A 27,676-nucleotide genomic window follows, 5' to 3' on the forward strand; every position below is an offset into this window, starting at 1 on the left:
GAGATTGTTCCTAGGACAGAGAATGTGTTCTTTATCAGCTGTACTTCTCATTTCTCTCATTACTATTGTCTTCCTTTCCTCTTATTGATGTCAAACTCGAATAATGTAAGAGGAGAAAATAGAAAGTACATTGTGTTTGCTGTCAGAGTCACTGACGTGTGTGTGTGCAGGCATCTGTGTGTGTCTGTGTGTGTTTGTGTGTGTATGTGTGTCCTCAACAGGCAAAGCAAAAGCTGTTTACTAACTAGGTCACACTCTCTGAATGCAATGTGTAGCTCTGCACGGTTGCACAGTTGTAGCTCTGTAAATGTGTGCTTTTGATGTTACATACATTTACAGGCCCCAATTTTAGTCACACAAAGTCAGAGCAAATGGGCTGCAAAATGACATGGGGACTGGTGGTTTATTATTCAGTAAATAAAGCTCATGAAAAGACCAAAACCAAGAATGCATTAGTCTGTCTCTCAGAACTTCCCCTACCTTGTCTGTGGCACTCCAAGCCAGTTTGTTCCTACCAAAGGTGTAAACCATCTTGTAAAAAGGCCACAAATATATATTGCTTAAGTTTTCAGAAAGGCTAAGCAGTTTCTTAAAACGCTGGGGCAAAATTAGCAAATTTCAATCAAACAGGGGAGAAATAGTGCATTTGTTGGGGAGTATTTTCAGCTCTGGATTAATACACACTCGACTTGAAACATAAACTACAGAGCTCATGTTTATCTAACTGGAGGAACATGTCAGCAAAGTTCTTAATAGTTCTAATAACATTAAAGTCATTAATATAGTAAATAGTAGCCAGCAAGGTGTTAATGTACAGTAAAATGTCATGCTTGTAATCTAATGGTCATGTAATGCTTCCATCAGTTTCTAGGTCAAATCAATCAAATAATGTCAAGACTGCAGCAGGGTTTGAGTTGTTTCACATGAGTGCAGCGTAGCTTAGGCTGATGAGGGACCTGAGGACATTTCGTGCCGAGATCAGAGAGACCATTTTCATGATGAACAACTGTTTGTGTTTTATGCTTGTGGTCTACCCTGTAATGTAGTGTATAAAAATATCAGCATGTAAAGGTCGTAAAGAGGGGGATTTTTTATTTGAAAACACTTCAGGCTGCAGATCATATAGAGACGTCGGAGGTGATATTAACACGGCTGTGAGAGATTTAGGTTTAGGGTTTTCTCATGGGAGGTAGTGTATAGGCCTATTATAAAGTTGTGTTTGTGTCTTGCAGCTGTGTAGTGCCCTGCTGTTTAACATTTGGCCTAGATGTTAATGACTGTGTTCGCATTAACTGATCTGTCTGATAACTTTAATGTCCACTGTTTAATATACACTGACGTCTGTTGTCAGTTCTGTTTGATGCTCTCTGACATTTCTGGCTGTTCATCACTTCTGTCATCTGAGTTCATACATCACTTGTGTCACTTGAGTTTGTCATTATTTAACTTCACTTCATGTTAAACAGTTGGTAAGTTCATCTGACAGATGCAAACACCTCTTACTAACAGATAAAGCACTATTGTGGCACATATAGGGCATGATCAAAAATAAGGAAATGCTTTGGTGATCATATTTTCTTGTCTGGACTCCAACATTAACACATTGTGTACAAATGTGCTATGCTCAAAAATCTGGTACTTAACATATATTTGGATATCTAACAAGACCAAACCGTTTTCTAAACTAAATTTGAACAACTACCACAGATACCTTTTGTGTAGGCATAGACATGCATATGGTTCATATCTGCAAATATAACATGCATAAACATGTTTTTATAATGTACTGGAATAATTGAAGTGTCAGTAATGACAGATGAAATTATGTTTTGAAACAAGACCAAGAGTTTACACCTATGCTAGCAGCTCTGTTAGGCTGTACGTAGGCATACAGTAGCAGCTAAATGCTAATGTCAGCATGCTGACACGCTCACAATGACAATGCTAGCAAATTGATGCTTTGCAGGTGCAATATAGTTTTGCATGTTAGCATGCTAACATATGTTAATTGGCAATAAACACAAGGTACAGCTGAGGCTGATGGAAATGTGATTAGTTTCTAGGTATTTACCAATAAACCAAAGTGTCAGACAAATCAGAAAACTCCCCTGATGGTGCTAGATGAAAAGTCAAGGGTCATCAAAGTTATTAAAGTTCACCCTGTGGAAGGCATTAATGTGTTTACCAAATTTATTGGCAATCCATCCAATAATAAAGACATTCAGTCTGAACCACAAATGTCACCTCAAGGAAAAGTCAGGGGAGCATCAGAGTCAGAGGGATTCACCGTGTGGGGATCATGAATATCTGTAATTGTTGAGATATTTCACATCATATCATTTTTGTAATAACAGGACCCCTGTCTTAAGTGTGGCTAACAAAACAAAAACAAAGAAAAAAAACGAATGTACTGATACTGTATATTTTCTGTGGCTGCAGCTAAACACAAAGCATTTCTTTGTGTAGGTGTAGACAATGTGGTTTATGTCTGAAATGTCATGTTGTGAAATTATGTGAAATGTCAAAAAATCATGTTTTTAATGTGCTGTAATATGTGAGGCAAGAGTCTGTTACAAAACATGACACAATCATGTTTTGAAAGAAAAGTCGACAATAGAAAGATCTTTGTACTTAATCTCCTTTTATGTAAATGGCCTTAAAGAGAGAAAAACAATATAATTATATTTACACAAAGAGAGAGAGTATAATGCATATACTCTCACTGCTTTAGGAATATTGTCCCTGACCTTTCATGGCATTCAAGCTTCTTAAATCAAGATTGAAAGAAAAACATAAACATGCAAGCAGATGGACAAAGAAAGGAAGAAAAGCAGGTGTTAATTATAATCTCTGTGTAAGAGCTGGTGCAGTGCTGGCGTCAGAACCAACTGATGTCACTTCCAAAGCCGCCACCCCCCCCCACACCCCCCCACCCCTCTACCCCCCACCCCTCACCCCCTTTACCAGTGTGTCTAGAAAGACTGCATCACTGCTGGGCCTGATGATCACCTTACTACACCTCACTGAGGGAACAAGTGACTAATGACCTCCTCCTACAGGTAGATCTTGGTAGTCTTGTATTTTTGTGATAGACGGAGACAAGTGCAGTTCCTGTGTGTGTGTGTGTGTGTGTGTGTGTGTGTGTGTGTGTGTGTGTGTGTGCAACAATATAGTTCCTCACCGCCATTTGAAGGCAGAGCACATATAGCTCCTTACAATTCAATCCATTAATCTCTGTATGAGGGACTTATAATGTGGGAGGAGGTAAGAACCATCAAAGAGAAGAGGAATCACACTAATGCTCAGTGAGCATGTGGTCGATTTTGCTTCAGCTCGTGCAGCAAGGAGGAGAAAAGGAAGCGAGAAAAATCACAGAGTGATGGGGAAGGAGCTCACATTACTGCACTTTAAAAACTTCAAAAGGAAGAAAAAACAGTAAAAGAATCATGTGCGTATAATATGCAAGAAATTCTGTATAATTCTTGCTTGAAGCTACAAGACTCAGTCATTGTATTTTATAACAGATTTTCTATTCCTCCAGTGTAGCTACCCACTGACTCCTCCTAATGTTCCCTAGAGGAGGGATTTGTTTTCTCACTGACGTCAAGTTTCAATATTAATTAATTCTAATTAAATGCAATAAAATGGGGTTATGTGAACAAACACAGTCTGGGGTCACTGTAATTTTTGTGCTTTATTTTGCTTTCGTCTTTTATTGTGAAGTTCTTTGTGGCGTTTTCTCTAGAATGATCTAAATAAACTTTACTTATTAAAATCAGGGGAGTAGTTGAAGATTTTCACAAATATTCTGAAAACAAATTAACTTTGTGACCATACACTGGGTCCCACTGATTTATTTGTTAATTATATTAATGTGTATTCGTTCCAGTAAAACTGTGGCTTCCCTCACACAAGCATCATCATTGTGTTGACTGGCAAGTCATATTTTGGAGCATAGTTCAAGATTAAATGCCATCACAATTATCAAAGTGCTTTTAAATCCACATCATGAAAATAAGGAACAGGACCTTACCACAGTGTCTAATATGATTTAGGAGGTTTGGATGATGAGAAAACCGATGACATCTTCATACTGTAAATCTGTCAGTGAGTCGTGCTCAGCGCCACATACAAGGCCAGACAATCATCTGTATTACATCACTGCTGGCTTCATGGATTTCCTTTTCCAGTGTTGTTTTGTTCATCACCCCCGTGCAGCCCTGACTCTTCTCTTTCCAGTTCCCAAACAGTAGAAAGACCCCGACAAAGCACAGAAGATCCATTCTGTTTTTTCCATTATAGGCCAATTATGTTTTTTCATTTGCCAAATTACACAGCAGAATGTAAAGTTCACATTAATGTTGTGCTGAATTTTTCATACATTGCTTTTTTATTTTGTCAAGAAACTTATATATTGTCAACAATTTACTATTACTTTTGATAGAATACAACTAAAAATAATACAGTTCTTTAGACCTGCTTGAAAATGGAATCTCTTCTAATAGATTCTGTAACACTGATATGAGTTTGACAATTTGGTTTGGTGAAGACTCACCTCATGAGGAAGTAAGTCGAGGTAAGTAGTGGTTGTTGACATGGTTGAAACTTACTCCGACAGCATTGGTGTAAATAATGTGTAGACATGATGCAGTTCACAGGAACACATGTTTCCCCCATGAGGTGACAGATTTAGCTTTTGAAGTTTGTTCAGTCTGCAGTGGAGCTCTTTATAATGCTGGTCGGTCTGAGGCTGGGAAAAGATTTACAGCAGGAGGGAGCTGTGGTCTCAGGGGCAGGAGTTTTACCTTTGACCTAGATAAAGAAAGGCAGGAAGAGGGAAATACTTGAGTAATACAAGGGCTTGTTGCAGCACATATAGCTTTGCTTTACTGCTTGCTTTATAAATGTTGACAGCTACTCGTGTAGTGAGGAAGTGAGTAAGAAGTAATGCATGTAAACAAACACGCTTAATGTCAATAAGCTAGTGACATTTCTGAATTTGTTTGCCAAAGTGCAGCTTTAACTTTGGAAATATATAACAAACAAAATACAAGAGATATATATGCAGAGGAGACTACAAAAATATTATTTATAAATATTATTTATTGTAAATGTCTTGAGATTTGCACAAACTAACTGACAAAAACAAACAAAACAGGAAGTAGTCAAGAGAATAGATAAATAAATGAGTGAACGAACATTATTCACTTTTCAATTCACTTAGGTCTGAAAAATACTTGTAGTAAATGGGTGTTGTCTATAACTCAGGGGTTTTTTTCTTACACTTCCCAGTAGAGTGCAATTGTACATTTTCTTGTTATGACCAAAAGGATATTGAGAAAATCTGTGTGTCTACAGTCCTTGGGTAATAAGACATTGTTTATGAAATAATATGATTCATTTATGAGTTTGGGGACATGGTCAGAACACATGTAGGTAGCTAGTTGATCACTCTCTAGACGTTTTGAAGCTTGCTCCAATTAATCTTTTTTTTTTTTAACCAATGTCTAAGGGAAAGGAAATGTCTATTGATAATTCCCTACTGGTGTTCTCTTTAGTTCATCAAGGTAAAGTAATGAATTATAGGCCTACACATCCGAAATAAATAATAGAATTTGTCTACATACAGAGATCGTTCATGTTCCCCATCACAGATTTTTATGTTTTTAATATATGGGTCTAATCTTTACAATTTGTATCGCAAAAAGCAACTTTGAGGCACTTCTCCATTAATACTACTCTTAAATATATACTATTACTATTAAACGCTTTTTGTGCCTCTAAAATTAAGGCCCTATTCTAATATTTGACAATAATAAATTCACAGATGACAGATTTTTTTCACTTCTTTTGCCATATAATAATTTGAGCTTGATGAGTCACAGTTGGCACCATCTTTGTCAGTATGTTTTCAACTGAAGAATTTGTCGGATTGTCAAACAGCGTCAAAGACATCTCACCTTACTAAATTAATCCGTGCTTCTATTATTTGCTTCTTGGTGACACAGTGACTGCACGTCTCTGATGTGGAGCAGTTCATACTCGACAGAGGAGGTTCAATAAAAAGTAATGACTGGAGTGACTGAGCTGGTGAGCAGGATCTTCTCTCTCAAGCTCTTTTTTCATTCTTCACACAACTGCAGTACTGCTGTCATTTTCCATGTGTACGTATGACTACAACACTGAATGCCTTTGAGGAAAGATGGTACACATTTAAATGATTAATTTGCCCCTTTATTACAGCAGGCACATTGTTCGTTTCAAGGATACCCCAGCCTTAATGCTGATTAGTGGTTTCCTCTATGAAAGGTAGAGCCCCAAATACAAATCCCTCATCTAACCTCCTGAACCAGTACTTTAAAATCTGATATTGGTCCTTTACATCCTCCTTTGTAGCCGTGAAAGAAAGGAGCGTAGATCTCAATTAGAATTGCAAGTTCTTTAAAAAAAATTCATAAACCCATTTTCACATGAAAGTGAAGAAACTAACTTTAACACACCACTGATCATAAGCTACAAGAGTACTTTTACACTGCCGTGACGAGTACAGCACATTACTATGAGATTGAGAACGAAGTAGAACTCTGCGTGTATTTTTGTCTGTCTGTGTTTGAGAGCGAGAAGGTTCAAGAAAATGATTTCACACATTTCAACGTAAGCCCAACATCTATAACCCACCAGCCCCCTTTCTGTTTACCAAAGTGATATCTCACACCTTTGCGTCATTCCTCTTTCGTCTGTGTGGAGTTGACTCAGAGGTGCATTATCAGACGTCAGCAAACAATCCTTTGTACTCACGTAACTCTGGTGAAGGAACATGCAAAGGGAAGACTAGCAAGAGAAATAGGATAATGCTATACCTCTGAAATGGCAAAAAGACACACTCACTCGTTGAATTTGTCACATGGTCTAATCTGGTTTTGTCAGAGCTGCAGCAGTGCTTCGCTCACCTCAGCAGGATTATCAGTAACAAAGAAAAGGCAGGACTAAGTGGACTGAAGTGAGCTTGAAGACAGAGTTTCAGGTCAGTATGTCCGATCTGAGCAAACAGACAGTAGTCAGGTGGGATATTGACCCAGGCTGATAAGCTATCAGCGGACATTCCTGTGTAGCTGTGTAGTCAAGGTCAGCGACAGAGAATCAAGACACAGGACCTGGCAGCAGGTCCACAAATTCACATTGGAGTGACGCATGAAGAGACAGAAAGACAGCTCATCAGAATAACTTGACACTCAACAGTACTGAACGTAATTCACCCACAAAAAAGCATCAACAAGGTTTTTTTTTTTCTAACAAAGTTGATTAAACACACCATCTCCCCCCTTCGTAAAGATCAAGATAGTGTACTCAGACAAGATGATCAAAAAGTAAAATACACCATTTCAGACAGCCATGTTTGTCAATTTTACCTGAACTCTGTTCTGCTGTATTTGGCTGAAAGTGCAAAAAATCCGAACCATATATTTGCTTGTTTGGCTCAACTGGTATCACAGTGGTTAAATAATACGTGAAACTGTCAGCGTAAGATGCATTAGCAAAGTGCACTGTGAATCTTGTATTTATCTTTCTCTGTGGTTTTGTATTATGCTACAAATCTCCTCTCTGTACTGTGTTCGTTTATCTTGGTCAGAAAGTGGTGCAGCAAAATGAAACTTGGTGACACAGTGACAACACTGCAAACCATGTCTCTTATGAGGAGCAGTTTATACTCGACAGAGGAGGTTAAATAAAACTGAATGGCGACACACAGCTAATGGGGTGAAAACTACTCTCTGGCTACATGAAGCATGAACTGAATAACAATGCACAACTGCTAACATTGCAACCACATAGTTGTCACACTATGGCCTTACAGAAGCCACTTCAGCAACACATTCACTCATTCACAGATTGTTGTGCCTTTGCTGCAGCATGGATTCAAATGAAAGTGCTGAAATTCTAATATCAAATCCATTATTTAAATATCAGAAACCAAGTAAAGAATAGGTTATTGCTCTTACTATCCTACAAAAGTTTTTTATACTGTGTCAAATGCCTATTATTCAAAACCATTTGCCCATTGTGAGCCTCATTTGATCGTCCTGTCAAAAAATGGCTGCATGTGCAGAATATGATTACCTGAACATTACCTAACCTAACCTAAATCTCAGACTGAGCTGTTGCTGTCTAGTTGCATTGTGGGTAATGCAGGTGCCATGTTTTCACAAGGAAGAAGAATGGCAGGAATAAAAAAAAAAAAGAAGATATCTCTGGTTCTGCTGCAGCAGTTTTGATCATTTTTTAACTGTCCATCATCAGACAATGTTTGACTGGAGGAGTGCAATGCTAAATCAGTGGAGTGCTCCTTTAAAATGACACATCACTGATCATACATAACCACTTCTGAAAACTTCTGGTGACACAGGAACACCTGAAACAAGACTTCACTCTACAGTAATGCTCCACTTCTCCAGTAATATTCAGTTTAATATAACCTATGTTAAATTGGTGCATTTTTAACACAATATGAGTGGAAATATTGTTCAGCATGGCAATAAGTGACATACTCTGTTCTATATTTGGAACATCAGTTCATTTTTTCACTAAAGTGCATGCGTATGTGTGTGAGTGATGCATAGGATTTCACATGATAAGGAGTAGGGACAGTACGGGAATAGGGAGGGGTGCACTTGCTGTGAACTGATCTCCCCCTGCCCAAAACATTTTTTGCATACCATTGTGTTCTCTCATACTAATTAGTGTTCAAATCTGTAAATACTGACCTAGATGCCACTTGTTGAAGAGAGGTGAAGGTGATGGGAAAACTGGATAATGAGGCGCCTCCCACCGTGATCTCAATGGTTTGCCAATGAAGCGGGGCATGATATCATCACAGTGATGTCAGGATGACGCACCTCACTGAGGTTCATTAACATTCTCTTCACTCAAAAGCCTTTCTCGAACAAAAAACAGCTCTGGAGCTCACCCAGTGCATGCTGGGATATACTTCATCTCCACAGGATAAGCTGGTCTGTAAAAATGGAGAGATGGTTGATGAATGTGGCTAACAGAGCAAGATAGCAAGAGTCATTTTGAAGAACCTATATTTTGAGTATTTCCATTTATATTTCTTCTCCACTGCACTTGAGGGACCAATGTTGTACTTGTTACTCCACCACATTTATTTGAGAGTTTTAGTTACTAACATTTTACAGATTCTAATTAATCAACTCACAAATTATGATATATTACTATAGATTAGGCTACCCAGAAGTACATGAGGTGATTAAATTTAACCCTGCTTTTGGGGTCAATTTCAGTTATTGAGAAACTTAACTTAACACTCCACTTAACCAGTGGGGTGTTGTTGCTCTGATGTTTGCTGACTGTGTAATCATAATGACGTCTGTTGTCTTTGTCTCTGTAGCTGAAGAATTCAACCCACTGATGATGACAATGAAACCAGGCAAATTAAAAATATACATGGCTCCAAACATTGCGTCATATTTGGACCTGAGACGCTTTTGCATTGATCCAAAGTGATCTGAACTTAAATGATGCCGACTGATATTGACCCATAACTGGCTTCTTATGGTTCAGGAGGGACATCAACGCTACGTCATCCAGTAGGTGACCTACTGTGGTCAATATCTCCCTCCAGTGTACAGAAATAAAACTTCACCACAAAAACAGAAATGGCTACCATAATCGTCTGCCATATACTGATGATAGCATGTGCAATGTTAAGGTTTATTAATATACAATAACAAACCTTATGAAAAAATAGCAATCATACTAATAACATTTAGGATATGAAAATAAGAAAAACAGATATTCAGGTGTCACCACCTGTTTCACTCCCTGTCTGCAATGGTTAGAGCCTTGCTTGTGTTTGTCCAGTTCTTGTTGTATACTCCCATCTTGTGGTAAAGAAGAAACATAGCATAAGAAGCTTAGAAATAACATGTCTGTTACCAGTTCAATGGCATATTTACTTAAACATTACACTGTGTGACTGAAGCCAATGGTAATATTTTTCTTCAATGTTACTGAAATCAATCTGACTGTAAAATGAGACTAAGTGGATTATGGGCTCCAGATGACACTAACTCAAAAGTTTAACTTACTACTTTCACATAATTATGAAAAAAAGTCAAAGTTATGAGTAACTTAATTTTTTGTGCCCTAACTCTTTATTTATCTATAGTATTTTAGTATTAATAGTGTTCAATATAAAGCAGAGCTATAACGTTTAATAAAAAAAAAAAAAAATCAAAGTAAGACAGCAGACACAGTGGGATTTATTTATTTATTGTTGCAGGGTTACTGCTTGTGACAGCAATTTGGCACACATTAGTCATGCAGAGCATAGCAATAATAGATGAAGTAGGCTTAAAATGTGACCAACAGTAACATTAATCTTAAAATGTTAATAGAAAATGTTTTTGAATTATAAATTACACTTTGCCAATGAAGTGCAAGTGTACAACCATACTGTAGCCCAGTTATGCAGATCAGATCCTCTGATCTGGATATGGATAGATATGTGCCATATAACATTAAGCAAAATAATAATAATGTATAGCAAATATATTTTGTGCACTTGGTTCCGTTTGATGCTTGAAAGTAGAGTCAAGAAAATTGTTGATTCCGCCTGGGAATAAGAAATAGGAGGATATATAGGAGTATGTAAATCAAATAACACTAACAGGCACTAACTAAATTAAACTGCAGCAGTGACTCTCTCCAAACTCTGCAGGCACCTGGAATAATACCCACAGGCACCGAGTCTATTGCCTGATGAATCTGATAAAACCCCAGAAGAGATCTCTTCGGCATTCTCCGACGTACGGGCTGCAGTTCGGTATGTACTGGAAGTGGGAGGGCAACGAGTTTGTACGACAGCTCCAACAGCAGCCGAGTCGAGTCGAGTCGAGCCGAGTCGAGTCGAGTCGAGTACATGGTATATACAGTCTATGTGTAGCACTGAATGGTCTCAGCGCATTCAGCGCATGGCTGTTGTGCCCCCTAAAGGTGTCAGTTAATCACTACCTATACGGTTTAAAGCAAGCCCAACTTTGTCACTTAGTACTAACGTGATCTTTCAAGCCTATTTAGGGTTAGTCTCATACAGTGTATTTATATGGCTGGCAGTTAGTTTGGAAACATATGAAAGTCGAGTAGCCTTGGCAAGACTTGTTCCCTGGTTGTTATTAGTACCAGCACATGGGTATTTTTATTTCCTGGAGGCAGTAAGTACCAATGGAAACTCTATTCGTATCGAACTCTCTAAATAGCAATGAGAAAATACTTTGTCGCTGATGTTGGGCCCAAAGGCCACACCTAATCAGAGGAAGCAGAGTAGTCGGGAATGTGGGACAGTGAAATCCAGTCCGGAGTTTGCGGCTCACTCGGCGTTTCTCAAGTTTCACTTCGGCGCGTGCTCTGCCCTGTCTGCTTTGTGTTGTCAGGCAGAAAGACACACCAGCCAGGGTGGCGTGTGTCCTGATAGACGGGCACCCCATCAACGACAGGAATCAAACATTACCCACTTATTTTGTTTTCTGCTCACACGTAGTTAGCTATCGCTGACTTTTTTTCTCCGTTTTGTAACAATGTCGGTGGGAGTGGAGTCTGGATTCTCGAGTGAGGAGGTCTTAAACAGCCGCTTCCCTCTCCATCGGGCTTGCAGGGATGGAGATGTCGGTGCCTTGTGCTCCCTCCTTCAGTGCACCTCAAACCCGGCCGACCTGACCGTGGAGGACACCTTCTACGGCTGGACGCCCATACACTGGGCTGCTCATTTCGGAAAGGTGGGTCTCCAGCTTATTGTTTGAATGACCATGTTTCTCTTCATGAACATGTTGGTGAAACCGTGTCCAGAATGAGCGTCAGCGCTCTCCGACATGAGCCTCGTCTCGGCCATTTCCTGATGTTAACTGTTAGCTGATGAGACTAACCAGCAGCCATCGTTTACTGGAGGCAGACAATGGACTATTAACGTTAAATTGATTCTGCTCTCCAGCTAACTTAATTTTAGTTATAAAATACAGTGCTATGCATTATATTTAAGATATAAACGTAAGGTCTTGCGAGCAAAAAGGTTACATTGAGCGGGAAAATATTAACGTTAACTTAATGGCCATTACATGAGCCGTTGACAAAGAGACTACAACGTTACAAGAAACATTAACGGTAGTTATTTTAACTGACGCTAATTAACTTAATCACAACGGTGCCGTTATTGCTGAAGATTGAAGTCCAAAATATTTTAAAAGCAGGATATTTTCATGAGCTCAAAGCTGAAGTAATGGTCAGTAATTAAGTTTTCATGTACTTGTGTAAGCTTTATTTTTGAATACATTACTGATTTAAAGCAACTTTCAAGTCAACTTTAAACGTTAACGACTCATTTCTAACACTATTTCGGTCTGTTGACCTCTCCTAAACAGACATACATACTTGTGCTAAGATCTGTTTTACACTAACCACACCATGGAAAGGGCAGGCCTACAGTTTGAACAGAAAATTGGGTGCATGCCCAAAGCAAGAGCTATAAAGAAGGCTGAACAACTAGTACAGTGTTGCCTCTCCAGCCACTGTACTATACTTGTCTACACCTGCCCTGTGTCTTCCTCAAAAACAATGAATGAATCACTGCAGATAAGTTATAATCTGTTGGACTTTCAATGCATTGCCTTTTGTCTGTACACAGCTGGAGTGTGTGATGCGTCTGGTTCAGGTGGGCTGTGGTGTGAATGCCGTGACCTCCAGGTTTGCACAGACGCCCACTCACATTGCTGCATTTGGGGGCCACCCTGAGTGCTTGTTATGGCTACTCCAAGCTGGTGCAGATATTAACAGACAGGTATGGCATCAGATGCACACTCAACACTTGCCTGCACACTATACACCAGAAAATTATATAATGCAGTTTGGTGCTTTGAAACTCACCCAACAAGTCAAGAAAAGTTCACAGGAGTTTTTCTTTTTGAGAGACTCGTGTGACCATGATCTTTAATGAAGTATGCTGAGTATGCTACAAGGAAAACTGCACATTAAAATGTTGCATTACCATATAACAATAAATCACGTTTATGTTAAAAGAAAATATATTCTGGCAGAAGTACAAATGTGTGAATAAAAAGAGCAGAGCTGTGTGAGAGGGTGAGCTCAGACTGATCCCATCAAGGAGGATCTCTTGGGATCACGACCCTTGCAGTGGATTGCTATTGCTTACCCCTCCACTTGACCTACATTCAGGTTATCTGTGTCTGCCACATTTTCTGTTACTGCTATGCTTTTTACTCATCACGGCTTTGCCTTTTCATGTATTCCCATGCAAAGACTCAGGCTCTGGGGCTATATTTTATGCTGCGCTGCACAGTTGAGAGAAATCTGATTAGTAGGTCATGATGACATAACGTGTTGTCGTCATCATGAAACACATTACTAACAATTGGTTTTGAATTTGCTCAGCATTTCTTCAAATAAACACCTGAGGAAATTCTAGGATTCGTAAACTCTATTGGATTTATAACATTTTGACCTGGTGGCTGTTGTTGGGACAGTAGAACAGCGTAGAGCTCAGCCACATTGCATTGTGGTTAGAGACAGCCTTCTTGGTTTGTGTGTGTGTGTGAGTGTGTGTGTTTCTCTTCCATCTGCACTCTTACTAATGTGTAACCGTAAATGTGTGTGGGTGGTGGTGAAGTCTGGGTTAAAAGTTCAGGCTCTGCAGAGTTGCACCCTGTTATCGTTCCTTGAGTCTGTTTAACTTTGGAAATGGAGGCAGAAAGGGAGTGAATATTTGGTTAAACACGTTATCATGTATATATTTAGTATGTGAATCAGAGAAGTTTTTTGGCTCCTATTACTGTTCTTGTGCACAACATAGTCATGCTTTTCTGTGTGTGTGTGTGTGTAACTGCAGTCTTTTGTCGTCACTCAGGACTATGTGGGCGAGACGCCCATCCACAAGGCTGCTCGTGCGGGCAGTCTGGAGTGTATCAACGCTCTCTTGATTCAGGGAGCGAAAGCTGAGTAAGTCCTGTGATCAGTCCTGTGTCCACATTTCTTTTTCCTCTGTACTATCCAACTACTCAGTTACACCTTTACAAGGGATCACCACCAAACTCAAATCAGAGCAGTGATGGAATTTAAATACTGCATTTATGAGCAGATTCCAAAATATGGCTAATTAGAAAGTGAGAGAATCTGCAAATTACCTTTACAGGTCTGAACAAATTTGAACAGTAACTGAACTACATTACACAAATATAAACTTTGTAATTTGGAAAATTATATTTTTGATACAATGACTATTTCACACATACCCACTCAGAAAGAAGCTGCTCTTATACATGGTAACTTATCCATTAATATATTCCAGCTGTATACTATAGATCACTGTAAGCAATCCTGGTGACATTGTCAAAGTTGAGTGTTCAAACTGAGTATAGCATTAGCCTTTTTAAGAGCCATACAATAAACACCACCTGTTGTTATGTGTTTATTCTGGTGGTAAAATTGTATTCTTGAAAATTGCATAAAACATTTACATTTCCCAGCGTCTTTTAAATAATAAGCATACAAGGATGTAGTTTATTAAACATGAAAGCCTATTTAAAAAAAGGAATTCTAACTAGAAATCAGATGTCAGCTTTTGACAGTTTCTTTTGCAGAATGGTAAACTGTTGTTTAAAGAAAATAAAACAGTGTTGATTGTTTTACCACTTCATCTCAAAATAGTTTGATCATGAGATGTGTCGTTAGATAATAAAAGAATTGATGGTGCTCCCTTGAAAATGTGACACATTTTGTTAATCCTTGAAATTGTTGTTTATCATTGCAACAATTCACATTAAGTTGCCCTCTGTGCGTAATAATGTTATCTACAGACATATTGAGTTCATAGAGAATGATTCATAAGTTCATTAAATTTACTTTCAGCAAGCACCTTTTATATTACCTTTGTGATTTAATAAAAGTTGATAATTAACTCAGCATGGCACCTTTGATCTAGACTGACTCTTGTAAACCCAGCACGATTATTACTCGAACTTGAGGACAACTTAATGTAAAGATTGATAAACTGTTTTTAGTCTTTTAGGCCATATTGCATGATATTTGTTAAATCTAGAGTGTGGTTTTCTTTGTTAACATTTGTTTTGGTTAGTGTCTTACATACACAGCTTGACTGGATGACCAAATGCACATTGCCTCTATTTCTGAAGGCCTTTTTACTGTCAGGAAGAAAAGACTATATTTCTGTTGCATAGAATGAAACTGCATAGATAATACAAAACTTGTTTCATATTCACACGGACTGCAAGATCAGGTTTTGTTGAAACTATTACGGCCTGCGGCCATTCTTAACTTTTTTACAACGCGCCATTTGACTTTTCTTACAACAAATGGTTTTGCTGTAATACAGTAATATAAAAATAAGTAAATATGGATTGTGAGATCATAAATGTTACATTATGAATTTAACAAGCCCAGACCCCCCTGTTTCTTAGAGGTATTTTTGGATTTGGATAAATAATCTGCCTCAGTCATAATGCTCAGCCACACCTTTGCAGTTGGCAGCTTTGTTGGAATTATTCCATTTATAGAAAACATTTTGTTATGGTTGGTGCAACTGAAGCGTGTACAACGGCGTAAGAGACACAACCCATTTTTCCTGTTTTCTAAATTTAGATCCCAGACCTGCAGGGAGGTGAAACAATTACACATAATCATGTAACTCCTTTTTAGCCTTGCTTGTCTTAACAGATCATACTTATTATTTCCCAAAGGTCATGTAAGTCAGTGAACTAAGCACTCAATTTACCTAATGCCAGAATTTGTGCAGCTTGTTACATATACTCAATCATAGTTAATCAATCAGTTTGGGTTTATGCTAGAGTCAGAAGTATGCAAAAGTTGGTGAATTAATGCAGAAATGTGAAGATATTAAAAGTCGCAGCATATTTTAACGATAGATTTACCAGTTCAGATGGTGGATTGACCATAACATTCTAACTATTAACACTTTGGTTGGAGTTTCATTTTTTTGCAACAAGCTTTATGCCTTTTCTTTCTGATCCCATTGAATTAGAGAAACCCAAAACAACCAGGGAGTTTACAGATGCACCCTTTCTTGTGTGTAGTTTTTGTATGTTTTTATGCTGTCGTCAGAGAAAGTAGTTATTATGTGGCCAAATAAATCTGAGCTCACTGAATAATGTCAGTGAAAAAATTAATGACATTTGCCATAGTGAAATAATGGCTGTGAATTTTATTTATTAGACAAATTAGACATTAGTATTTGGCACTGTCAAATAAAATCTGACACTGGTACTATTTCATTTGGGCCTTGAGTTACCTCGAGTTACTCTGGTTTCAAAAAGGAATGCAAACATCAACACACCTTTTTAAAATCTGTTGAAACACAAATGTATAATGTGTAATGTATATCTTCCTCGCAGTTTCAGAGACTGCATGTCCCCAAAGGACAACAGACACCAACTAAATATGAAGGAATTGAAAAAAAACAAACAAAAAACAAAGCAATAATTTTATGGATTAAGGTTGACCCTGGCAGCTGAGTCAGTTAAGTTGGATTTTGAGACCATTGAGTCAAGGATCAGTGATTTGGTTTTTACTACCGACTTACTGCTAACTTAATTTTCTAAAGCATATGAAACCCCTGGTTGCTTTGGCTGTTTGAGAATGTTTAATGCAATGGTTTTGTGCTGTTTTAATAAATGCTTCATTTCTTGTTGACATCATGTAATGTGCATTTGGTTATCAGCTGATAAGTAATATTTATGATGAAAATGATGATGTGACTTTTTTTCCCTGCAGATTATAGATATTGTATTTAGTTTAGTTTATTCTCAAGTAATTTTTAGGGTTTATGACAAAGAAATGTAGTTGGGCACAACCGGGAGGGAAACTAAGGCACACAAGTGGGAATGAGGCTCACGACAAAATAACTTTAAACCTAACTTCCCTGTACTGTAATCTTCCCTGTAATATTCCCTGTACGTTTGTTTTTAAAATTGAAATGAAATATATAATATATATATATATATATTTATATTTATATATATTTATATATAAATATACAAACACACCACTGAATTTAATATTTATGCCATTTTGACAATAAATATTGTATTGCTTGTTTGATGTTTAATATGTTATAACAGGAAAAATTATGTGGAATATCATTTTATAAAAAGATTGTGTATGATGTCAGTTTTAATTGAATACGTTTTTTAAAAACAATGTCATTTAAAATAATTATTAAATAAAAAGCAATAATGATTATTAATTGCTATTTTCACAAAACTAAATACAGGTCTAATTACTATCCTGTCTAAATAGTTCTTGTTTGTAGGATAAAGAAAAGAAAAACTCAGTAGGTAACTGAACATAAACAGGGTAGTAAATTGACCTTTTCACCCGTTATAACCCATTTTTGAATTGTCATAATATTTTAGCAGATCAACACTATATACAATAAATTAGAGTTTATTTCCTGGTGAAACTCTCCTTCACTCCAGGTTAAAACCTTGCAATGTCCTTTTTCAAGGTAACATGAAGATTTTAGTGGACACCTACATGCTCTCAATTTTCCTTCTGAGGTTTGTCATTTTTCTGGCCATATGTGTATGGTGTTTATATCCTCTTTTGACAGATTCAAGCTCCCTGTTGTCACACCTATAGTTCTGTGCTGCCATCCAGATAATCAGAAAATAATGAACAGTCTACTGCATTATAATTCATAAAGCTACAAAGGAAACAAGGCTCCTTTTGGCAAAGCCTCTCTTCTCTCTGTGGATGAATGCCAGGCAAAAGCCATTCTGGATTACACTGTGGTTGACTCACTGACAAACGCACAGATACACTATTATGGTGTCTGTATTTCAGAAGATAAACTCCAGTGACGTATTCCCATTTATAGCTCTAGATCTAATGGCATAATATTTTTTCTTTTTTAAAACTTGTCATCCATATGATGGATGTCAACATTATTGGTCATGCTTTCAAATTAAAATCCAAATCTAACAGTGGTGTTACTATATTTATTGCATCATAAAAGCAGGATTTTTCGCATCACAATGATATGGACACTGAACTTTGTGTAAGTAATTAAATCCTTGTTGTTCGCAAAGATTTTTCTTTGCTTGAATTCTACTCTTCCAATGGTTCAGCTTGTTGACTCCATGTGGGAGGATTCTTGAGTAAAGGGCCCTCATCTTCTGCTCTTCTGTATCCACGTATCTTCTGTATCCTTGGATTATATTTTACAACACTTTGCTGCTGGGACTTTTCCTGCTCTTCTTTGCATTGGTATACTTAGCCCATAGCTTGTGGAAGAGAAAAGAAAGAAGAGGTGCAATTGAAGTGAGAAGAAATCACACTAAATGGATTCATCTCTGATTCATTAGGCAAAACAGCTAGTCAACCATCTTTCACCTTCTGCCTCTGCTACTTATTCAGCACGCTCAGTTGGCCAAACAGCTGCTGAGTAAAGCTGACACACCACAAAACTACAGGCCACAGGGGATCAAATTATCAGCCAACAGCACCTGATGACTGACTGTGGGCTTGTTGAGATCAGGGGCCCGATAGTTCATCTAGTTTGAAATATTTAAATGCATTTCACAGTCTAAAATATGAACTAACGCTTTCACCCTCAGAGGCTTTAATACATTTACTTGAAATGTCGGCTACACAGATTTGTGGAGTTATTTTTTTTTTAATGATACCAGTGGTGTCATGGTTGGAAACCACCTGAGGAACTCCTTCAGTGAACTACATGTCTCTGTTTCCTATTCCCCATTCAGTCATTTTCTTGCAAACTCTTTCACTGCACAGCCCTGGCTCTGGACACAGGAATTAATGTTTTGAATGACAGAATAGGGAAGTGTCCTCATCCTCTTGTGATGCGTATCTTTGTCTCATTAGATAGTGAATCCATTGGGACATTATAACATCTAAATGATCTTGTTGGGGAAAACTTGAACAGTCTTGTGGTCTTACCCACCCCTATTGAAAAAACTTCTCATTTGCCAACTTTCTCTCCATATAATCATAATGTGACAAAATTCTCATGTTAATCTTTGCGCCTGGTTCATGTGTCTAAATTAAATCTCATTTTACAAGATAAGACCTGAAAGGAAATTAAAAACATAAAAAAAAAAATTAATATCCATACCATTAATGGGACAAAAACAAGATAAACTTTACCTTGTACGATTGTAATACAAATACACCATATTTAATAAAAGTCATGAAAATTATTTCTAAACAAGGCCCTGATAATTTTGATATCTTCCATAGGGCCCACCTCTAAATGTGATTTAGATTGGTTCAAACAATCTTACATTTTAAAAACGAAAACAAAATGACCTTTTTCTAATCTATCCCTGAACTGCCCCCATATCTCAAAATTTTGTTTAAACAAGCTTTGTCATTAAAATATATTTTTCTAATTTGTCATGAGCCTCAAAGTGTTAAAGTGGTCCATTAGAAAGCTAGCAGCAGGTAGGACAGTGTTTAAAGGCTGCCGGTGATGAGAGTAGTGCAGAGACAGAGGCTTAGAGCAGCTGAGTGAGATGGGTTAGATTTGCATAGCATCATGTACTGAACTATTAACTGTTTAATGCTAACACTCATCCTGTTGCAATGGTTATTCACTGTCATTTCACTGTGCCAAATATTTTACTTTATACACAGAAATGTTTTATTTTGTATGTCACAGTATTAACCCTATACAGTATCATAGTCTGTTTTGACATCTAATCTTTGTCACCTTTTCCTTTATGAAAGTGACAATAAGTTACAAAAAAAAGTTTTCTATACTGTTAACAGAAACAGAACCGTACGTCTTAATGTTTTGCAGCCATTGAATTGGAAATGACTTGGTTTTTTCAAGTAATCCTAGAAAGGGGGAGAATAGACACTGCTGAGTCTGCCCCGTTCCCTGGGATAGCCGCACTGTTGTGGCATTGAGTGTTCTCACTATCGCTTCCTATCTACACACTGGCAAACTGTTGAGGTATTTCTTGCGGTGATTGGTTTTAATGCTAGGTTTTTATGAATCAAAACTAAAGTTTTAGACCTGCATGCTTTGCTTATTATCCATGATTGTTCCTGTATCTAGTCTTTTGTTTTTATTTTATGATTTGTTTTTGATTTTGTGAACTAACCATAGGAGCCTTTTATATGGACAGGTTTAATCACGTGAGTCCCATGTCAACATGTAGCATGATAATAGGCTGCCTCTGGAAGGTTAGACGATAGTTAGAGAAGATACATATTGTGTGCTTAGGACCAAAAAGCAAAGCATAACAGGCATTTACAAAGAATTAACGCTTCCTTTTTACATTTCCAAACTAAACGTTGGTGAATTAGTTTGGAATCCATTTTATTGGATCAGTGCATACTGTAGATGTCAGGTCTCACTAAAGGAATAACTGAATTATTTAGTAATTATAAAGGGATTATTCAGTTATACAGGGGTCATCTAATAAGGGCAAAGAGGAATTGATTGTGACAGGAATAAATAAATGAGGAAAGTTAAGCTACAGAATAAAATAGTTAATGGAGTAACTTGGGGATTTATTGAAGAAATGTACTGAGAATTATTAGAGATACACACCTGTAGGAGTGTGTGTTTCTAAGAGAAGTTTTTTTCTCAAATTTTTTGAAAATTTGATTTGGAGTCAGTTATTTTAGGTGGTTCAGACACTTTCAGATTGTCCAGCTTGTCCTTTTGTATATCCAAAACAAAAAAAAGTTCCACAACATCTGCTGTTGTAACACTACGGCACTTGAAAATCATCATGACTGCACTAAGAATCTATAGGAATTTCTACAATGGCTAATTTGTCAATGAACATTACCTCTCTTACTACCTAAAATGAGGTGGGTGGAGGCAGGGGCTTAATAGCTACCTTATGTATCAAATTTCTAAATGTTGGAAAACTGAGATTAAGCTTGAGTTGTAGTGACAGGAAGGTTGTGGTGGGATCTAATCTGAGATCAGCACACATGTGGCTCCAGAGGCTGTACGCTTTACCACTAGACTTCCTGTGGGCAACATGTACAACAAACCCTTTTTGCAGAATTTAATATGTAAAGAATTATAACAATGTAGTTAAAAGTACCTGATTATTGTGGAAAGGATCAAATAATACAGCAAATTCCTTAAAATGGACTTTGCTCACAGCAATGTTGTTATTTATTAATGCCTCTCTGGTCCATACATTTTTGCTCAAGGAACTATTTCTGTTAGAAGAGTGATACTTTTGGGCTTTTGAATACTAAATTGTTGAATTGATTGAGGATTAATAACAGCAGCTAATGACATTTAATTCCTTAGAGTGAGACCAATCCATCTACCTTATCACAAAATGGTTTTCAGTATAAATGTAATCTCTTGGAACAATCCCTTGGAAGCGTTAATTTTGAAGGGGACGGGTAATGTGCAACAAGTTATTGTGTGATTTTTACTTTTTTGTTTTTTTAAAATCTTGAATTCTTTATAAAATGTTTTTTCACTAGTTCTTGAAATGTTTCTTTTTTGCACAACTGTTTAGAGAAAAATACAGAGAAAGTTCAAAACAAAATGAATGACCAAACAGCAACAGTGTATAAAACTGCCTCATTGTGTGGAAGTCAATGTCAATGGCAACTTAAAGAAATAGCTAAATGGAACAGAATAAAACATGGTGTTTGATCTTATGGTTCTTTAGGCATCCACCAAATATACCATTTCATTCACTGCAGATTGGCATTACTGATTCTCTAATGTATTCTTATGCATATAAAATAGTTACTGATGGAAAAGTTAAAACATTTTTTTTTTTTAAATTTTAAATACAAGCTTGGATTTGGGCCAGGGCTCCCAGTTCTTTGACAAAGACATGGCTGTTTGCTTTGAGAACTCATTTTGCAGTGTGACATTTAGGCTCAGAACAAGTACAGTATTGTTTTGTAACTGGCCAGTGGAGAGGAGGGAAAATTTCGTCATTAAGATAACAGGCATCTATTGGTTAGTGGGATATTTTCTATGTCCATCTCAAGAGCTGACTAGCAGACACGTGTTCCTGCACGTTAATTTCGCAGCACCAGGAGACAATGGACTGTTTTGTACCCAGCAGTTTATTTACAAAATTACTGTATCAACAAAATAAGAATAAGAGGTTATTCTTATATTTTCTTATAGTATTTTTATAGTATAGTATTTTTTTTATTGCATTGATAAGATAAGTAATTTGCTCTAGTTTTATTGTCCAGTGACATTGCTTCCATACTATAGTACCATGTATGTCTGTAAGTCTGAACAATGAAAACTTATGACACAGCACTGTTTGCTCATTCATTATTGCACTCAGAAAAGCACCTTATTCCTGCTGCAACTGGATATGATTAACACAACTTGACCTGCACAGACTCTAATTTGAGTTATAAATGGTTGTACAAATGCCTCTGACAGTAGTACAGCTGATTCTCCTGTTTTTCATTGTCTTCTTCATTTTTCTTGAATTAGACGAAGACTGGATCTTGATTGTGCCACTGTTTTAAGAGAAGACATCTGGATTTCTGATCATTGAAGATTGCATTTGGTTCCTTCTGTCATTCTGCCTAATAAGAACTCATTCAATAGGGTTTCCCCTGAAGATACAAGTCTGCTACATTGTCACCTCTTTTGGAGCAAGAACGTCTGAATCTTGTACTTTTTTGGAAAAATTCTATAGTCCTACTTTGCCCGGCTCTGTGGCATCACTTTTGTTCAGAAATGCATATTATTTTTCATTATAACCCTTCGTCCTTAACACACATCTTCATATATATCATGCATTCATATGCACAGGTGCACTTGCTCTGTTTATTCAGGGCAAATTTGGTAAATATCAAAACTATTCCCAGGAATTTTGATGCACGATTTCAGAAATCCTTGAGCAGTATCAACGTTGGAAATGTGAGATGACCGTGACCTTCAAAACTTGAAAAAACCTCCAGTGTCACATTTGTCAAGCTCTTTATATCCGCTGTGGAAATGATCTTTGGATTCAGTCATCCTGTCCAGTTAGTCAAATCGTTTCAGGTATTAAATTAACAGGTGCATACCTTCAGATGTCTTAATCATGTCCTTTTGCAGCAGACACGTTTCCCTAATAATTTGGAAACTGTTTCAAGAGTTAAGTTCTATGGAAGATCCAAATGATCCAAAAGGGATCAGTCGTCATCTCTCATGAAGATGACGAAGAGGATGTGAGGGGGTAGAGCAGCACAGGCTATTTCTATACATCTGTATGTCTGTCTGTGTGTGAATATTTGGTTAATGAGTCTGTATGTGTGTGCCTGCGTGTGTGCGCTTGGGCCTGTCTTATTTTGTTTGTTTTTTATTTGTGTAAACCGAACGTACAGTGCGTGTCTCTAACACTCCCTCTTCCCATTGTGCAGTATGAGGAATGCCAGTGGGCTGACTGCTGCTGACCTGGCCCACGCCCAGGGATTCCAGGAGTGTGCTGAGATTCTCTCCAATGCCCAGAACTTCCAACAAAACATGGCTCAGTCCCATAACGGGGCTTTTCTGAATGGCATGACCCAGAATGGGGGCCATGCTCACCCCACCATCCAGGGACGCAGCTTCTTGAATGGCGTGCCCAACAGAAAGAGGTCATTCGATGGCATGGAAGCAAACCCAGTGAAGAAGGCTAGACCTAACGGTGGGTCGCTAAGCTAATCAAATCTGTTTTCAGTTGTTTTTGGATCATTTCAATGTCTTTTTGCAAATTTCTTTGAAAGGAAAATGACATTACTGTACTCAAGTTTGAACAATAGTACATTTAGCTAAGACTGCCACACAACCTGTATGCTTAAATAATAATTACTGAAGATATATTTCTAAGAAAAAAATCCAGTCTGTATATCTGATACAGCTGTAATTAACACAGCTCTGTTAGTCTCTGATTACCTTGTTTTAGTCTTAGAATGTAAGCAGATCAGAATTAATTGAGTTAATAGAAATGGGTTTAAACTTTTATTTTAAGGGGAAAAATCTGCATAATTTTAATTTCTAAAGTAAGAAATGACTTTGAAATGGATGAATAAGATTCAGCTTAAGCCTGCCATTGTGGCATAGTTTTCATTAGAAGGATCCATTGTATTGTTGGCATGTTTTAAGGAAACATGAAGTTATTTCCAACTGTCAGTCATGGCTTTAATTTTGTGTGCATCTATTTCATTCTTAGGTCTGGGCATGCCGCCAGAAATGATGAATGGGAATGGGCCACTGGGTGGTGCTGGAGAGACCCAGATGGAGAGCATGAACATGGAGTTGGCAGCAACTGTAACCACAGGTGGGCCAGGACCCTTTGCATTTGGGCTGAATGGGTTTGCAGCACCTCAGGGGCCGGGGCCCATGGATCAGTGTGAGGACCAGGGGGGACAGGACAGGTCAAGCCCAGCAACTAAAGAGCTGGAGGTCATCACTGTGGCATCAATGCAGACCCCTTGTCGCTGCACCAACTCTTATGCCTACCTGTAGAAGGCTTGTGTGTATAGTTACACACTTTAATGTTCCCATTTGTGCAGTGTATCTTTTTGGTATCGCTTTGCAATTCTTTTGCATAATACATGGATAATGGAATATATTTGTTTTGATTTGGTGGTAGGCTACATTTGAAAGATGTATAGCAGTGTGTGTGCTGTATTTTCTACTTTTCCATTTTCCTGATTATACTGGGATGGATAAAAGTATTAAGATTTCTTCTTTTCGTATTACAGTTATATTTAATGCATCTGTCCAGTTATCCAGATAATTGTTGTGTAATCCTTATTTTTTTAGGTTCATAGTAAAAGGGTGAGTTTTGTTTTGCACAATTATACAACAACATCCTAGATAACGCGAAATAATTGACATTCCCCTCGACACGGTTGCATCACCAGTGCAAATGTAGGTCATTCTGGCTTAATGGAAAAAATGAGCCGTGATCACGTTTCAAATCAGTCTTACATTGTTGATTCTCATTATGCAATCATGCATTGTTCCGTTATAGTGTAGGAAAAGGGGCGACATCATTGGTCACCTGAAATTAAGGTCATTGGCCTTGTGCTGGAAATGAAAGTGGATTTCAGTAGCAATTCTAAGCTAAAGCTGTTATATGCTTTTATAACAGGTTAGAAAAAGTTCACACAAATTAAATGTAATCTAAATGTTAATTGTTTTTTTTGGTAGGAATATATTTTTCCCCCAGTTGAATTTAATAAGTTAAGTATTCTTTTAAATAATATTTGATTGTAAACGTTGATGTGTGCCTAAGCACTCTTTAATATACACTGAGGAAATGTCTCCTGATATTAACTGCCACCATGCATACGCTGAGGCTGTTTTTATATTCAAAAATTACCTTATGCCAAAGCATATCCCAACATGAATGTAGCTTGTAAAATAATGTTTCTCTGTGCAGCTTTTTTTGTAGTTTGTAGATGTCATGTACTAAGACATAGTGGTCCATGGGCTTGGTATTTTGTTGTTATTCTGCACTTCCTTTGTGTTCATTTTGGCTGTGTGCTTAATTGATTCTCAAGTATGGTGAATGTTCACTGTGTGCGTGTTAGCAAAATTTTTTTTAAGCAACTAGCAGGGCTTGCACATCTCTGTTATATAATAATACCCAGTCTGATTTTGAAATTGGTATTTGGCCATTTTGCAATCAGTAGTTACAAGTTAACAGTACTGCTCAAGAAAATTTGCATGGATTTGTACACTTTGCAAAAAGCCTTATTCCTTGAGCTGTATTGGTTATTTGGAACAATAACTTAATGTACATTATTTAAAACTTTTATAGCTAGTGGCAAGGGAATTTCTTTCTGTATTTTGTAGTACTATTTCATGTTAAGGTGGTGTCCGATTTTGTTTTACATGCAAGAAGGTTTGAGTGTATAGTCATTAAATTTGGAGCATTCGGTGCTTAGTACTGAGCAGGTTTAGCTTTGTACTTGATTGTGTGAAATCATTAAATGTTGACAAATTTTATAAATCTGACTGTGGTGGCCTTTTCTTTCTTGATGTATTCTTATGCATCTGTCAAGGCATGCCTTATGACACTTTTGCTGGCCTGCAAAATTTTTAAAAAGAATAATTTTCAGACTAATGTAAATGAAGGGTTATAAAGATGAAAATTATTTCACTAGAACTTGCTCATTTAAATCACCCCATCTTGTGTTGGGTTTTGGATCCTGGCATGCCAATGTGTCTGGAATACTCAAGATATTCTTGACTTAGTGCAATAGCTTAAATACCACAGTGGAAACAGAACTAGGTCACTGTGTCATACAGTACTAACTATGCCAAAGAAGATCAGGATGTGACCTATTTAAAACAAGGTCTCAGGTCAATACTTGTTGGATTACGTAAGACTGTGCAGGGTTTTTTGTCATTCTCTGATGAACTTTTTGTGTGTAATCCAAAGTGTTGCAGAACATTTAATTTCTAGTATGTGGAAATGCGGTCACAAAATGACTTTTCTTTAGCTAGTTGCTCTTAATGAGCACCCTGTTAACAGTTGTGCAAAACAAAATCAGTCCTTGTGGGTTTTTTTTAAGCTTTTCCTGCCTCTTATTAATTATTAATTAATTTTAGAAGTAGGAATATGGTGACATTATTTATATGCCCTTTGACGATTTGTCTCATTTCCAGTGGCAGATGAGAGACACTGTGAGGATCTTTCCTCAAATGGTCACAATCAACCACAGCTTCCATTTGGGTATGACCCAGCAGCAGAAATCTTCCATGACCAACACATCTACAGTGACTCACCTGAGATCAACAACACAGCAGGCAGCCAGGTGGAGCACCAGAAGTCTGTGAAAGCAGAACAGTTGTATGACCATGCCCTTTTCAGCACCATGCTTCTTTACCATGGATCTTAAAGTACAAAGGATCTAGTTAACAGGCCGTCCTTTTTGCCTGAATCTCATGTATGCCTAAACAAGCATTCATTTGCCTTAAAACCATTGAGTGGTGCAGTTATTCATTTATTCATGTATTATTTGTTGTTGTAAAGGGCAGGCCCATTGTTGTGGATGGATCTGAAATGTGAATGATAGTTTATTAAGAAGTGGATTTTTGTGTTAAAGAGAAAGTGTTTGTTTAGCTTATAAAGTGTGATTAAGCTGTAAATAGCCTTGTTATGATATACACTAAAGTAGACATCTGTATTGAACTACTGCCAATACTTAAATTTTGTTTCTGTTTCAGCTAGAAATGGGGTGATCCCCGTCTCCATTGTCAATAAAAACAAGGCATGTGCATTCCATGTTACTCATTATTAATTAAAAAAAGGTTTACAAAAGTTAAAGCTTGATCATTTTATTTTGTACTGCTTCAAGTATACAGATAAGTTAAACAGAAATAAATCCTTATCCTGCCAAAGGTTGCCTTGTAAGCCATTAATAAATCTATTTTGTTGGCTGCATAGGAAATAGTAGTATTCCAAACATGTTGTTTTAAAACGCATTAACTTTCATCATCAAAGCAATTTTATGTAGGGCGCACTATGTATAGATGACCAAAGTGGTGTTATAGCCCATTTTATCGGGCATACCAATGAGGCTACCCCACTCTGGCCTCACGTGTAGGGACACAACTGTGGCTGTGTACCCTGCAATCAGTCACCTGTCACCG

General features: G+C 37.4%; 1 protein-coding gene and 1 long non-coding RNA gene across 2 annotated transcripts; both read left to right on the forward strand.

The window, feature by feature from the left end:
- Window positions 1-6,852: 6,852 nt before the first annotated feature.
- On the forward strand, window positions 6,853-10,006 carry LOC130178114 (uncharacterized). The gene is made up of 3 exons (XR_008829109.1): window positions 6,853-7,024; window positions 8,767-8,903; window positions 9,407-10,006. It is a non-coding gene; the product is annotated as an uncharacterized LOC130178114 (long non-coding RNA).
- Window positions 10,007-11,433: 1,427 nt separating this feature from the next.
- Window positions 11,434-27,350, forward strand: ankrd10b (ankyrin repeat domain 10b). Its single transcript, XM_056389719.1, has 6 exons — window positions 11,434-11,792; window positions 12,695-12,847; window positions 13,931-14,022; window positions 23,449-23,714; window positions 24,240-24,347; window positions 26,690-27,350. The coding sequence occupies exons 1-6, from the start codon at window positions 11,595-11,597 to the stop codon at window positions 26,920-26,922; spliced, it is 1,050 nt and encodes a 349-aa protein (XP_056245694.1). The 5' UTR covers window positions 11,434-11,594; the 3' UTR covers window positions 26,923-27,350.
- Window positions 27,351-27,676: the final 326 nt, after the last annotated feature.

This window comes from Seriola aureovittata, chromosome 11, assembly GCF_021018895.1.
Source record: "Seriola aureovittata isolate HTS-2021-v1 ecotype China chromosome 11, ASM2101889v1, whole genome shotgun sequence".
Classification (NCBI taxonomy): domain Eukaryota; kingdom Metazoa; phylum Chordata; class Actinopteri; order Carangiformes; family Carangidae; genus Seriola; species Seriola aureovittata.